The sequence below is a fragment of the Ruditapes philippinarum genome, unplaced genomic scaffold, assembly GCF_026571515.1.
Source record: "Ruditapes philippinarum isolate M1 unplaced genomic scaffold, ASM2657151v2 ctg6237_1_1_1_1, whole genome shotgun sequence".
Taxonomy (NCBI): Eukaryota; Metazoa; Mollusca; class Bivalvia; order Venerida; family Veneridae; genus Ruditapes; species Ruditapes philippinarum.
The window spans coordinates 34,494-49,560 of record NW_026863480.1 but is presented as its reverse complement, the minus strand read 5'-3'; the positions used below and the strand labels follow the sequence as shown (position 1 = coordinate 49,560).

Below are 15,067 nucleotides of genomic sequence, written 5' to 3'. Positions count from 1 at the left end.
CACTCCCGTTAATCTTATACAAATTGAACACTTTACTTTGATTACATAAAAATATGATTTTGTAATTTTATATGAAAATTTTATGTTTCGTACGTAAAATACAGATAATTTCATATCGGTTGATTTACTCATTTCGTAAGTACATTCATTGTTTTATCAAAATGTTAAACGATCAAATGTATACATTGTCATAGATAGACACATGGTACTGCAGTCTGTATTACATCTCATGAATAAATTTAATTTAATAAAATTGAATAAAAAAGTATCAGATATTTTCATTTACATAATAATTATGCAAAGAAGCATTTTATTTCATATAATTTGTTTGTAACCAGATATTTTGCGAATCAAAGCTATATGTAAATTGTTTTGTGTGTACGTAGTGTAATTATACTAAAAGCAATTTATGTTAAAAGATATATAATTCTTAAAATTAGGCAAAAATCCAATGGGTGTTCATTGATGTTTGCCCTATCCCTTTTAAATGTTTTAAAATTATGTAAACTGATATTTAGTACCTTTACTAATAAATTTTTAATAAATTTCTTTTCATTTAAATTTTCAGTTTTTCATTTTCTCTTTATCTATACGTGAAAGTCAGGAACATGTTTTGGAATACAAATCAGCATTTTTATCATCTCTGATCTGTGTGGGATCAGCTGATTTCATCATATCATATGTTACTACTCCTGTGGTACATCCTACTTTATTATCTTTTTCTGGCCATATTTCGAAGGATAAGCAGATAGGGTCTTCAGTACAGGCTGCTTTACATTCGTCCAGGATCCCATATATCGTAATTGGACCACTGTTAAAATCATTAATCTTTTTTCTCTCGAATTTAGTATAATTGTCTGTCATTGTTTGGCAAACTGAAAATTAAATTAATATATATATAATTTTATCTATCTAATATGATCATAGCAGAAATTATAAACTTTAATAGGGAATAAAAATAAATACCAGCTTTAAAAAATTAAGGCATAAACAGCACGTTTGAAATCAACTATTTTTGTTATTTTCATCACAGTGAAAAATACATTTTATGCAAAATCCTTTTGACCTAACCCGAGTCAAGAATGAGATTGATATATTTAATACTAATTAATATCTCAAGCAAATCACCTCAAGCAAATTCTTTCAAAAATGTCAAGAGTACTCTGGGAAGTGCTCAGTCTTATACTCCAAGAAAAGGTTGCTCTAATTTATTTTTTTTTTGTGCATTTTGGTTTTAGTAACAATGAAATACGATTAAAGGCCCATTATGCTCCGGAAATTATATCAATTTTATGTCTAATTCTTTTTTATTTCTGGTATCTTGTTACAGTTACCAAAATAATAATAATAATAATAATAATAATAATAATAATGATAATAATAATAATAATAATAAATAAATAAATAAATACATAAATAAATAAATAAATAAAAGAAATACTTATAAGCCATAATCATGAAATATCTTCTAGCACTTTTGAAATGTTGGTAATTGGTATATTTATAGTGAATTATTATTTTGTATGGAGGTCAAAATACTACAGTGCTTTGTTTTCATTTTGCTACATTTTTCGGCACATAACTGCATGTTCAGTGCTACTTTTATTAGCTATTAAACATCTGACACAATTCTATTTCATAATTTAAACATTACTTAAAGCATGTTTGACATTTCTAAAGAACTGAATATTATAAATTTCTTCGGCATAATGTGCCTTTAAACTAACACAATATGAATATTTCAGTGTTCTGATTACTTTATGGACGATATACGTACGTTACCTTTTGTGCAGTTTTTAACTGTGTTGTTATATGCAAAAAGCTGATGACAAAAACATTTCCCTTGTATGCACACACCCTCTGTTTCTTTACAGTCCGTATGATTTGAGCAAGCCTTTCCGTGCGCTAAAAATAAATACAATTAATTTTAGTTCAGGTTTAAAATCAATCAGACATATTCCATAGAACAAGTGATTTAAAAAGTTGCTTCTTCTTGTATCAAAATTCCATTCCATTTTTTACAAATTTAAGAACTTTAAAAAGAAACCTTTTAAAATACATAATTTTATATAAACTTTAAAATTAAGATTACATTTATATGTTTCCAGATAAATGTAGTCAATATGGAAGATTCTAAGATTATCTAAAGTAGAATTATCTGTTCATAAAATGCAATGGCAAATGCAATCATTCGTGAAATTAGCATGGTATTTAGTACAATGTAACATATGCAAATGATTGGAAACGATAATGATACTTCAACCGCCAATTTGACATTAAAATATTACTAACAGACATGTAGATAACAGAGATAAGCCGCTCTTGAATACCCTATTGAAATATCACTCATGCCTACCAACAAGTGAAAAATTAGGCATTTTGTAGCAAGTAAAACTTAACAGTTATAGATTTGATCCTTTCATACTATACAAAATTGGAAAGTACAATATTTCATCTCTTGCTGCAAGTTAAAATATTGGTAACTTTCCATGTCTTTCACTTAAAATCATAGCAGAACTTACCAACTGAGCCAGTTTGTTCGTCATATGAAGTTTTGTAACAAAAATTAATAAGTTGTTCTCTTTGAAATTGATGTATCATTAATTTAACCCTTTCGCTGCCAGAGGGTTATTGTTTTATTGTTCACCTATTTGCCACAGGATTTTCTAAGTAATTACTATATTATTAATTAATATAATTATTATCATTTATTATTAGTAATACAATAATTATATATGTTTCCAAATCTGTTAGTATAATAATAATTATTGTCGACGGTATAATTTTCTTTATAATTATTATTATTTTTATAATTATTTTTATTAATTTATTATTATTACTATTATTATTATAGAAACGCCTAAAGCCGTCCATATGGCAAATACGCCGAAAATAACAGGGACGGAAGCCGTCCCTATGGCAGTGAATATGAACTGTAAATAGTTTTACCTGCAGCTATAGACAAATGCAAAAGCTTTCAGAAAATGTTTCATTCTACTGATTTTGAAATCTGGTTAATAAGTTTTACTTGCTACAAATTTAACGTGATTTCTAGGAAGTTGCCGATCTCTGTTATCTATGGCTCTGTTATTAACCTAACCCAGTTTTATAACTACTATATTAACGACTGAAGCGAGAAGAAAAATGGACATAACAAAACAAACTTAGTTTTCCAGAAGGGATCAAATGTTATTTGAAAAGTATGCACCCCTAAAGGTGGTGATGCAGTGTTCAAGTAGGAATATTGCAACCATATATATCTTACTAGGGCATGGTTGCACATAACATGACTGTTTCTCCTCAATTTGCACATCCGAGTGATCACAAGACGATTCCCCATTGCCTTCTTTGCGAAAAGAACACTTTTTCGATCTTGTTTGAGTTCCCGAATTACAACTTACGCTACATGTGATCCATGGTGACCACGTGGCCAAAGTATAGTTAGCTGAAAGCCAACGTACAAGTACTTGTGAATTAAATCAACAACTAAATAACGGATTGGCTAACATGTAAATTCAAAAATCTTCAATATATTGAATAATACTATACAATGAACAAAGCGTAAGTGCAAGATTTAACATGATTATTATCTTTCTTTTTGACATTCGTTGTTTCTGGAAAGAGTGTAACAAAATCTCCATTAGACTGAAGTCATAAGAAGTTTCTTTTGCTATATTATTTTGTTATTTCTGAAGTTTGAAAGGAAAGGTCAAGAAGAGAGGGCGACAATTGCTAAACATACTCCTAAACAATACCCAACAGTAATATGGCTTGTTTTATTATGATTCTGTATTTTTAGCATTACAGTGTTAAAAGCAATTAAACATGATATTCTTAATAATCATGTTCAATTTGATATTATAGCATAGAATCGGCTATTATTCCCTCTTTTGCTCTTGTTATAACGGGACCAAAACCATTGGTTAACATAGGAACGCGCTCTTGTTATAGCCCGGTTTTACGTATGCGCAATGCATACATGGCCCAGTAAACACACACAAACTTGACGATTTGGCCCCTTTGCCAAAGAGTCATGCGCTCTTGTTATATTGAAATTATTGATTCGACGGCCTATATCACAAACCGGCGAGCAGCATTCAAGTAACTATGCCGGAAATACGGCGTATAGACATCGCCGCTTATCTTGGTTGCCTCACACAAAATGAATATGAGAAAATGTTGCTTTATTGATGTTTATATTGATAAATGCGTTTTATATTTCTTTGAGCGAATAATGTTTATTGCCTAATTTTTTTATAAACTTGTGTGCTTGAAAAAAAACGATTCTGATGTCATTGATTTTTTCTACCGTCAATCTGAAATCATTCAAGTCCTTTCTGAGGGTCATGTGTTGTCTTGGGTAGAGTAATTTTTTATGCGATTATAAATCTCTAATAGTTAGCTTTATAAAGTCTGCCAAGTCCCCCGCAACTGTTAGAGCCAAACGTTCCTCGGGACTCTGCAGACGTTATAACACGGAAAAAAATAAAGCAATAAAATTTTCAGCTCCGATTTTTCTGGTTACTAATAGCTTACAAACCAATTTTCAGTGGGCTTGACCATTATATTATTTTGATGATATTTTTTTCCTATTTCCAATTGCTTAAAGTAAAATATTTGCTAGTGACCAGAAAACGTGATTAACACGCTTCAAACGGAACTAAAAATCTACAAAAATTACCAAAAATATGCAATGATAGCCTTTACTTCATCAGTCCTGCAGTACAATTACTGTGACAATACTGCAAATACCATTAAGTAATAGAAAGAGCATCGAAACACGAGGCTATCTGATTATCTGATTGGTACGATTGGTAACTAAAACATGCACTCCAGTTAACGCACTGTGCGTGTATATGTATACGATTTAACTCTGACACATTTTCAACAGAAAGGTCCCCAAACTATGATGCAAATAATTCATTAAGTCATTAATTGCATATTAAATGTGTTTCTTAAATTTTTAATATTTTTAAAAAAAATCTTAGTAAATTTTTCTTAAGGTTTATGTTCATGATAAATTTTGGCTCATCTGAAGGAATACAGCTTACACGTGCTAGAAACAAGTATCTGGTTAGCATTGAAACTTGTCACACAGTTGTACATATATTGTTGCTTTGAAAGAAATTCGTTTACCAATACGAATTTACTATTTCAAGCTATAGACATCCTTTTTTTATGAATATATTTATTTTGCATGACATATTTTGTTGCAATAGAAAACCAAATCAAAATAGGTTGCTAAATGATAAATCCAGTGAGTAAATGTAATGTACTGGGTGAAGACATTTATCTTCACCTTAGTGCAGTAACGGGATAAATCATTATAAATATAATAGGAGTTATTCAGTTATTGTTTTGCGTTTAATTACTCCATGTTAAACTTTATACATAACATACAAAACATCCTTAAAATTTTCCAGAAAGGATCAAATGTTTTTTGACAAGTAGGTACTATATTCTAAAGGCGGTGATGCAGTGTTCAATTAGCAATGTTGCAATTATAAATTACTTACTAGGGCATGGTCGCACATTACATGATTGTGTCTCCTCATTTTGCACATCCGATTGATCACAAGACGATTTCCCTATGCGAATAGAACACTCTCTCGATCTTTTTTGAGTTCCCGAATCAGAATTTACGCTACATGTGCTCCATGGTGACCATATAGCCCAAGTATAGTTAGCTGAAAGCCAACGTACAATTATTTGTGAATTAAACCAGCAAGTAAATCGGTTTGTAAATCTGTAAATTCTAAAATCTTCATTTTATTATGTAATATTATACAATAAAAAGGCGTGAATGAAAGATTCTGACATATTTTTTTCTCTCTTATTGACATGCATTGTTTCTGGAATGAGTGTAACAATGAGACTGAGGTCATTAGACAGTTTCTTTGTTATGTCTCAAATTTGAAAGGATCAAAGAAGAGAGAAGGGAGATCAAGAAGAGAGGGCGACAATCGCTAACATATCCCCAAACAATACCTAGTCACATAAAGCCAACAGTAATATGGCTTTTATATAGATTTTTATACTTCACAGAAGCATGTGTCAAGTGCTGTGTGGCAGCTGTAAAAAGGTGCCCCGTACTTCACTTCAGTGTTGTTATATTTTCTGGTCCTTCGGTACAATTGATGCCAGCTTTATAAAATGTTGAAAATTGAGTACCGCTCAAGCCGGTGTAGACAAATTTTCAGTGAAGTTAAACATCGTGGTATTTTCATGATAATTTTTCTATTTACTATAATTATCGCTTGAAGTAAAATTTTTGCTAGTAACCAGAAAACGTGATTTACACGCTTCAAAAGGAACTTATATTAAAATCTACGAAAATACCAATCATTGTCAACAATATACAATGCTAGCCCTTACTGCGTCAGTCATGCAGTAAACAAACTATGACAATACTGCAAGATACAAGTAGATATCGTCAGCATTGACTTGTCACACAGTTGTACATATATTGTTGCTATAAAAGAAATTCGTTTTCAAATACAAATAAACTATTTCAACGTAAAGACTTCATATGTTTATGAATGTATTAACTGTAGATGATATTTTATGTTGCAATAGAAAAACAAATCAAAATAGGTTGCTTAAATAATGATGATGTCAGTGAGTAAATGTAATGTCCTGTGTGAAGACCTTTAACTTTACTTAAGTGCTGTAACGAATAAGCCCTTCATAATCTAATAGGAGTTAATCTGTTATTATAGTAAGATAACGATTTAACCAGGTAAAGATGATTCGAAACAACTTTCCTTTTTCATTAAATTGCTCCAAGAAGAACTCTTATGTAACATTTGATACATAAACTGCTAAAATGTAGTGCACTATTTATACATGCTAACCGGCGTTTTAAAGTAGATTGGTCAACATTTGTTACATTTTCCGTCAGTATTTTTATATTGATAAAAAGAAAGAAACACATTTAGTCCCTTTAATTTTCCTAGTCGGTCTGTTGCACCTGCAAATACATGCATATGCAAAAAGTACATTTAGTTATTTGATTGTTCGCTTGAGCCTATTTTAAAGGACAAAAATACACTCAAACAGACACCATACTTTTCATATTGTACGAAAACGACATAAAAGTTTACCCTTTTTCTTGTTGAAAACCTTTAAGATAACATGGCATCATTTAGGAATATTCTTGTAATTTTAGGAAATATAAAATAATGTATTTTCTTACTTTTTACACATTCTGTTATATGGCTCCATTGCCCGTTGTAAAGACATTCAGCTACAGGTTCCATGCCGTCTTTTTTTAGTTCGTATCCGGGATTACATATGTAACGAATCTTATTGCCAACTTCCCTTTGATTACCAAGAACTTTACCATTGTCAGGGGCCGTTGTGTTGATACACTCTTAAATCATTAAAAACAAGAGGTTATGATGTAAAATATATGATATTATATTATTTGCTAAACATCGGATTTTTTTTGCATTTAATTTATTAATAACTAAACCGTCTAAATATTTATCTTTTAAAAATTGTCAAAATTTAAAAATAGAATTTAAGACAATAAAACATAATTTATCAATTTTGTATTAAATTTGAATTAACATTCACGTAATTTAAACGACTGGCTTCAAAGTAAGAAATTTAGCAAAAAAAAAACACACATGATCCAAACTCAAACCTTGTCACTATATGCTCGTTATGGATGATTTATGCACGCAAAAGAATCCTCACGAGTTTATCGCGTGTTACACTAGAATTACACACATAAAGTAAGCACCATATATTCATTGTACATCTCACTAAGGTTACCAATCGCACGTTTGCACGTTTTTGATTAAGTACTGCATTCGGAGAGTTGTCAGCAATAGATAAAATCTTTTATTTCTTAATTTAGTTCTATTTAATATCGATACAATTGTCACGTACATTTGTGTAAAAATGAACCGTACCTTTTCATCAGCCCTGAAATATTTTAAAACAATTTCATTCCCAAGATATATAATTTGGTGTTGTTTTACGGCGCACCACACAATTTAGGTTATATGGCGCCGAAAACAAAAGGATGATTTACATTAACCTCGGGTGTGACAACGCAAACGCCAGGGATCAAAACCCTCTCACGTGCTAGAGCTAAGACGTGCACCAAAATTCGAACCCATGTAGTCGCCTCTTATGATCCTCAACTATTAAAAGCAAACCCTCAGGCTCAAGGTGAAAACTATGAAAATTATATTTGTATAATAAACCTTATCGTGGTATGATGAATCTTACCTTTTACTTTACACTTTCCACTTTTGGAACTAATTGATTCACATACCTCCCCATGCTTACAACGTCCTTGACAAGGCTTCTAAAGTCAGATAATGTAATACTTAAAAGCATTAAGATATTTATCAATTTAAGCATATGGTTTGAAAATTGTTCCTGACAATGTTGTGTTATGAAGGTTTATTCACATTGTTAGGCTCTTTGACGAGTTCTAAAACCTTTTATTTAGCACACGAAGAGAATCACTTCTTATCTTTAAGATTATTTCAAACAGTCAAGAGAAAGTTTAAAAACATGTGTTTTCTATATCCATCAAACACATTTATAAAATATAAATCAATGTCACATGACATTACTCTTAAGTATGTAACTTGATATTATATTTAATTATGTAAGGTTAATTATCATTTTTTATGGAACAGTAAGATAAATTTAGAGTTCTTCATCATCAAGTTTGACAACATTTTAAAGTGAAGTTGTTATCACCCAATAATGCATGTTAATTGCATGTGTATGAATAAACTAACCGACATTTTAAATACCACCAGTTGATAATTTTCAATAATAATAATACTAATTATAATAATAATTTAAAAAAAAAATAATTTTTATAATAATAAAAATAATAATAATAATAATTTTTAATAATAATAATAATAATAATAATAATAATAGTTATAATAATAATAATCACCTGCATTGAAAAAAAAATCATCAGATAACAAAAACAATAATAATAATAATAATTATACTTAAAATTACAATTATAATGATAAATAATAACCTGTATTGACAAACATCATCAGAAAACTTATATTAATTGGGGAGAATAATAGATAATGATGAAGAATTTCTCGAGTTTTACAAGAATACAAAAATAAGAAAGAAAAGTACACCATAAACTACCTTTATAACTTTGATGTTATCCTTTTTTACATGTACACACTCGCCTAGATTTGATTGCTCCGTTTCTGAAGTGAGATATAGCTCACAACCGTTGATTTGATTTCTATAGATAAGAGACCTGCAGTGGACCCTTGCACCACACTCTGCCACACATTGTTCGATAGATATACCAATAATAAACTGAAATCTGTCTTTGTCAGATTTACACCAATTTTCGTAGGTCACAGAATACTCTAATTCAAAATTGTTTATTTTTACATTTACTACAGCAAAAACTGTTTCAAAAACAAGCAGTAAAATCAATTCACATTTCATAACTTGCAAAAACATTTCGATAAATTGAAAAGAAAGACAAAAAAAAACAACAACTTCATGATCAAAAGGTAATCCAAGACAGTGCGACGCTCATTCAACTAGAAAATGTTAGAGCGCACAAAATATGACAGAACCTTACACTGAATCGTTGTTTACCATAGATTCATAGCAACACTATAACCATTCAAATTAAAAGTTAAAGAGCATTCCATACAAAAAACTGCTTCATATGAAATTTTGCAAAACAGGAAAGTGAATTCCCGCACCCTGAATTTTTTAGCAAATGAACTTTGATAACGTGTCATTTTCAGCTGAATAATGTATGCTTAAATGATAGATATTAAATTCCACATGTAGGTAATTAAAAATCTCTCAAACACAAAATTAATATACTATTCAACTTTCGCTAAGCACCCAAAGTTAATTTTTATATAATGACAAGTATAAAACAGATTTATTTTCCAATTTTTGAAAATCCTGATTCAGCAATGTTTTGAGATAGTCACCTGACATAAATCCGTGCAAACTAATCCGTTACAACTCGTCTAGGTACGGCGCTTGGTGTATTCCAAACCGTCATCACCGTCGTGCAAGGTTTTTGACAGCAACTTCTATTCGAAATGACCTTGCTAATGCTGTGGGGGTCCATGTTTCCACGCAGACGGTACGTACAATGCTGCGTGAAGGTAGTTTCCGGTCGAGGAGACCTTGCGTACGCTTCTCCTTCACGCGTCGACCTAGTTGTGCTAAAAAGAGGCACACTGACAGGCCAGCGATGCATAGATGAAATCTCAGACAAACAGGTTAGGTTGTAAACTAGGCAGTCGGCGATCAGTTCATTCTAAGGGACGAAAATGCTCGCCCTCATAGGGTCAGGGTGGTTCAGGACTTCCAAGAGAGGAAGTCTTTTGACACATGGATTGGCCAGCTCGTGCAACCTACCTAAATCCAATAGAATACATGTGGAATGAGCTACAGGTTAGAATTTAAGTTCGTCAGCTGCAACCCAGAACCATCTAGGAGCTTTGAATTATGTATAGGTTCAAGAATGGGCAGTCATACCCCCATACCCTTTAGAACGATCAGACACCTAATAGAGAGTATGAGAAGGCGCTGCCAAGCTATCATTGATAGGCACGGATAACACACACACACGGTATTAAGTCTTAAATTGTTCTGAAATCTTCAAAGAGGCGGGTTTTGGGGGGGAGTCATTCTCTTAGCATAAAATCAGTGCAAAACTCATTTATATGGTAAGTAGTTAGATTCGTCCTTCAGCAGAATTGATAAAACAGTAAGTCAACATCGGCGTAAATGAAATTATCCCGAAAAATATGCACTCAAACATATGGTGCATAGCAAAAGTTGAGTAGTATATATATCTTTCATTACTTCAAAACTATTTAACTATTTATAATTAACAAATGTTGTTTTAATTGCATTTTATTGAAGTCATCAACACCAAAAGGCCTGTTAAAATTATTCCCATTAAAATATCAAATAAATTACAGAAATGATTCCGTTTAATTTTATCTAAATTTTTTATAGAATACAGAATCACGCGCTTATTTCCTATGCATACTAAATAAGTTTCCTTTTAACTTGATATGACTATATGTATACATTGCACGCATGATTGATATTGCATTGATAAATTATACCAATGTTGAAATTACATTAAACGTTCACACAAACAACAAGGGTTATAAATAGCTCCATTGAAAATGAAAAGAAATCTCAGTTAGAAGCGTTACGAAAAAATATATATAGAAAATTGAAATATAGATAAAACTTCTATAAAATACATTAAAGGGGAAAATGAAAATAAAATTAGTGAACTTGATTCTCAAATATTCTCAAGATTATCAAGGAAAGGCGGCGTTCAATAAAGTTAATAAAAATAAGCGTGTTTGTAGACAGTGAGATTTAAATTCACCTTATATCTTTATCTTATGTGCAGAACTTTTGGGTTCAATGATTAGGAAAAATAATAATATTACTGGAATATCGATTGACAATAAAGAAAATAAGTAAAGTTGTATGCAGATGACACCAAACTGTTTTAAGATGGAACTGAGAAATCATTAGAACATTGCCTAAACATGCTTGATAAATTTCATGCCATTTCTGATTTAAAGATAAATGCCGAGAAAACAAGGGCGTTTTAGATAGGGTCGAGAAAAGATTCAAATACTAAATTACGTCAACAGATTGAATTAGACTGGTCTCAATCTCCAATAAAAATATATGGAGTAATATTTTCCCCAGACGTTGAGGACATTTGGGACATAAACGGACATGAAATTCTTAATAAATGTGAAAAATTAATTAATGTATGATCTAAGCGTAATTTAACTCTTTTTGAAAGAGTCACAATTATTATATCTTTCATTATTTCAAACTTTGTACATTAAACAAATAGAAAGATTATCATATCTGTTTTTATGGAAAAAGGTCCAGATACAATTTAAAGATCAGTTATAGATATAAATATAGAGGCAAGTGGTATTAAATTGGTAAATGTTAGAGCCTTTATGAACAGTTTAAAGTTAAGAAGGATCAAACGTCTATTGAACGAAAATGGCGAATCTTGGGTTACCCTCTCTCGTTTTAATATAACAAAAGTGGTAAAATTTGGTCCTAGTTATGCATCAGTTGTATCTGAAGAACTTATAATATTTACTGGAAAAAAGTGTTGAAAACATGGACTAACTTTTGCAAACTAGAGATATGTCCATAAGACATGGGTGCCCCCCACACTCCACCAATTTGTCAATCTTATGTCTCTAGGTCAAATATTTGTTTTTGCTACATGTGCCAAAGTTGAAAACTAAAAATTTTTTATGAAGAAAAGGGCAATACTACAAATACTGAATAAATCAACAAGGAAACCCTATAGTGCATAAGTACCCATGCAATTGACCAACATTCGTGTGAAATGTCAGGCCTACAGGTCAAATACTTTTTGAGTTACATGCAACACAAGTTAAATATTGTAATTTGTTACTAAGTCAAAGGTAACGACTCTAAAAATACTAAATATATTCACACAAAAATACCCAGGTGCACAACTACACATGTCGATCAACATTCCTCTAAGCTTGATGACTCTAGGTCAAATATTTTTTGAGTTACGTGCGACACAAGTTGAAAATTGGAAATTTTTACTAAGTCAAGGGTGATGACTCTAAAAATACTAAACATATCCACACGAAAATTACTTGGTGCACAACTGCACATGCTGAGCAACATTCTTGTAAGGTTTAATGACTTGAGGTCAAATTCCTTTTTAGTTACGTGCGACACAAATTGAAAATTGGAAATTTTTACTAATTCAAGGGCAATAGCTCTAAAAATACTAAATATATCCACATGAAAATACCAAGGTGCACAAATTCACATGCTGCTCAATATTCCTGGAAGGTTTCATGACTCTAGGTCAATTACTTTTTCAGCAACGTGCAACACAAAAACAGAACGAACGGATGTGCAGATGGACGGACAGACGGACAAGGGTAAATCTAAATTTCCCCACTGTGGGGGCACAAAAAGCGAACATTGAAAGTATCGAATATATATTATATTAACCATTATGGTTTAACACTAGATTCCGTAACACTAATTTATATTTTAACAATGGGATACATCATTATATTATATACATTATTGATTTCTACGACAATGACGGTAATATTACGGTATTCAAAAATTGAAAGATATAATAATATTATATCAGATAAGAGGAACAGTTTTTGATATTCCACAAGTCATTGAGTCAATCCCTTTTTTATTGAGAGAAAAGAATAGGAACAGTAGGGATGAAGTATTTTATACAAGCAACACATTACTTAAATGTGTTATACATAATGGTAAGAATTGTAGATTCTTTTATGATATCCTTATTGACGCTGACAAATTAGTTGTTCCTTACAAATGGGTACATTCTGTAGGACCATTATCACAGAAGGAGTTTTTAAATTTTTGTTAAGCTAAAATTACTGTGAAAGAAATAAAGTTGAAAGATTTTCAGTATAAGATTAATCAAAAACTTCTTGTGACAAATACATTTTTACATAGAATAGATATTAGAGATAATGATTTATGCTCATATTGTAACATTTATAGAGAAACGATTGAACATCTATTCTATCAATGCCCGTTTACCAATATTTTTCTTTTAGAATTAAAAGAATGGCTTAGAGATAAGTGTCGAATTTGATATTTCAGACATGAAAGACATACTGTTCTCGTATTATGGAAAATATTCTATTTTGAATTTTGTAACATCATTAGCAAAATACTATGTTTATAAAACAAAATTTAGAGAAAACTGTCAAAATTACTTAAATATAAATATGTTTTAATGTACTTAAAAATAAAATTAAAAAATCAAGAATATATAGCCTTTTCAAATGGAGATGTCATTTCTTTTAATAATTTGTTGCAAAATCTTATTCAAAAATTATCCCTTGCTGATGAGTAACCTTATATCTTATATTACAATACCGATATGGAAATTTGAGCAACATAAAAGATCTTTTTAAAATATAATCAGACAACCTAAATAAGAAACATATATACAGGCCTCTATACAAAAAATGTTGTTATTTTTTTTCAATCAATGTGAATTTATATATATACGAGTATATATATATACGAGCCTACATGCTGAAAGGAGTACATGGCATTTCTGTCGATTACGATTTTCCGAAAGAGATACAAATGGCACGCTCTCGACTATGGCCAAAATACAAAGTACAAAAAGGGTTAAATCCAAGATCAAAAGTAAAAATAATATATCCAGCTAAATTGATTGTTGATGGTAAAGTTATTCATGATGAACTACCAGAATGGAACCAGTTTATTCAGAGGAATCGCCTGGAAAATATTGAACAATTAAACCAATCCGATCAGAATACCTCGGTGCCTGGCGTACAATCATGTTTCAAGCAAACACTACCTCAAGAAGAACATTTCGAAAACTACAGGTCAGTAGATAGGCGCATACCACAGTTACCAAAATACTCCGAAGCTTTGCATTCAGTTTCCCAAATGCAAAAGCCCGATCATGGATCAATTAAAACCAATGCAAAGCATAGTTATGGAGTAAACAACGGTTGTGACGGTATTTCACCTGCAGAAATGTTCACATCACAGCCTCCTACCCAATGCCAGCCGACTCATATTGACACGATGTCCAGTGATCACTTCCCAAGTTTGACATCTAATATAGTCACAAACAATAAGCTAATGAACCAATTACAACAGCAGGCAATAAACCCACAGTCGACAATGCCCCCCGCCCACATGCCCGTCGAGCAATACCCAATCACAAATGCTACAATGACGCTTTTGTTCCCACAAAATATTACAATTCCATCGCCATCACAACCTACAAATTTCATACGTAACGTGTCGAATGAGGAGGCGTGTTTAAGTCAAACGATCGAGCAATCGCACGTGCATGACAAAACAGAAGCAAATATGATACAAATTGGTATAAACAAAGAAAATCAACATACCGTTAATGATACTTGTAAAAATCCAAGTGAACTTATTCCTGAAAATAATTCCAAATCGAACACTTTACCAAAAACACATGTATCCA

The 15,067-nt window shown here is 31.2% G+C and overlaps 1 protein-coding gene across 2 annotated transcripts; it reads right to left on the bottom strand.

Moving 5' to 3' along the window:
- Positions 1 to 581: 581 nt before the first annotated feature.
- On the bottom strand, positions 582 to 9,663 carry LOC132722188 (SCO-spondin-like). 2 transcript variants are annotated; one of them, XM_060706637.1, is made up of 7 exons: positions 9,145 to 9,655; positions 8,242 to 8,320; positions 7,196 to 7,372; positions 5,517 to 5,687; positions 3,266 to 3,445; positions 1,783 to 1,905; positions 582 to 875 (listed from the first exon to the last, which is right to left on the bottom strand). In XM_060706637.1, exons 1-7 carry the CDS (start codon positions 9,472 to 9,474, stop codon positions 601 to 603), a joined length of 1,335 nt encoding a protein of 444 aa, XP_060562620.1. In that variant the 5' UTR covers positions 9,475 to 9,655; the 3' UTR covers positions 582 to 600. The 2 variants fall into 2 exon arrangements, with proteins under 2 accessions (XP_060562620.1, XP_060562621.1); XM_060706638.1 differs by lacking the exon at positions 5,517 to 5,687 and having other exon boundaries at positions 9,145 to 9,663.
- Between the last annotated feature and the right edge of the window lie 5,404 nt (positions 9,664 to 15,067).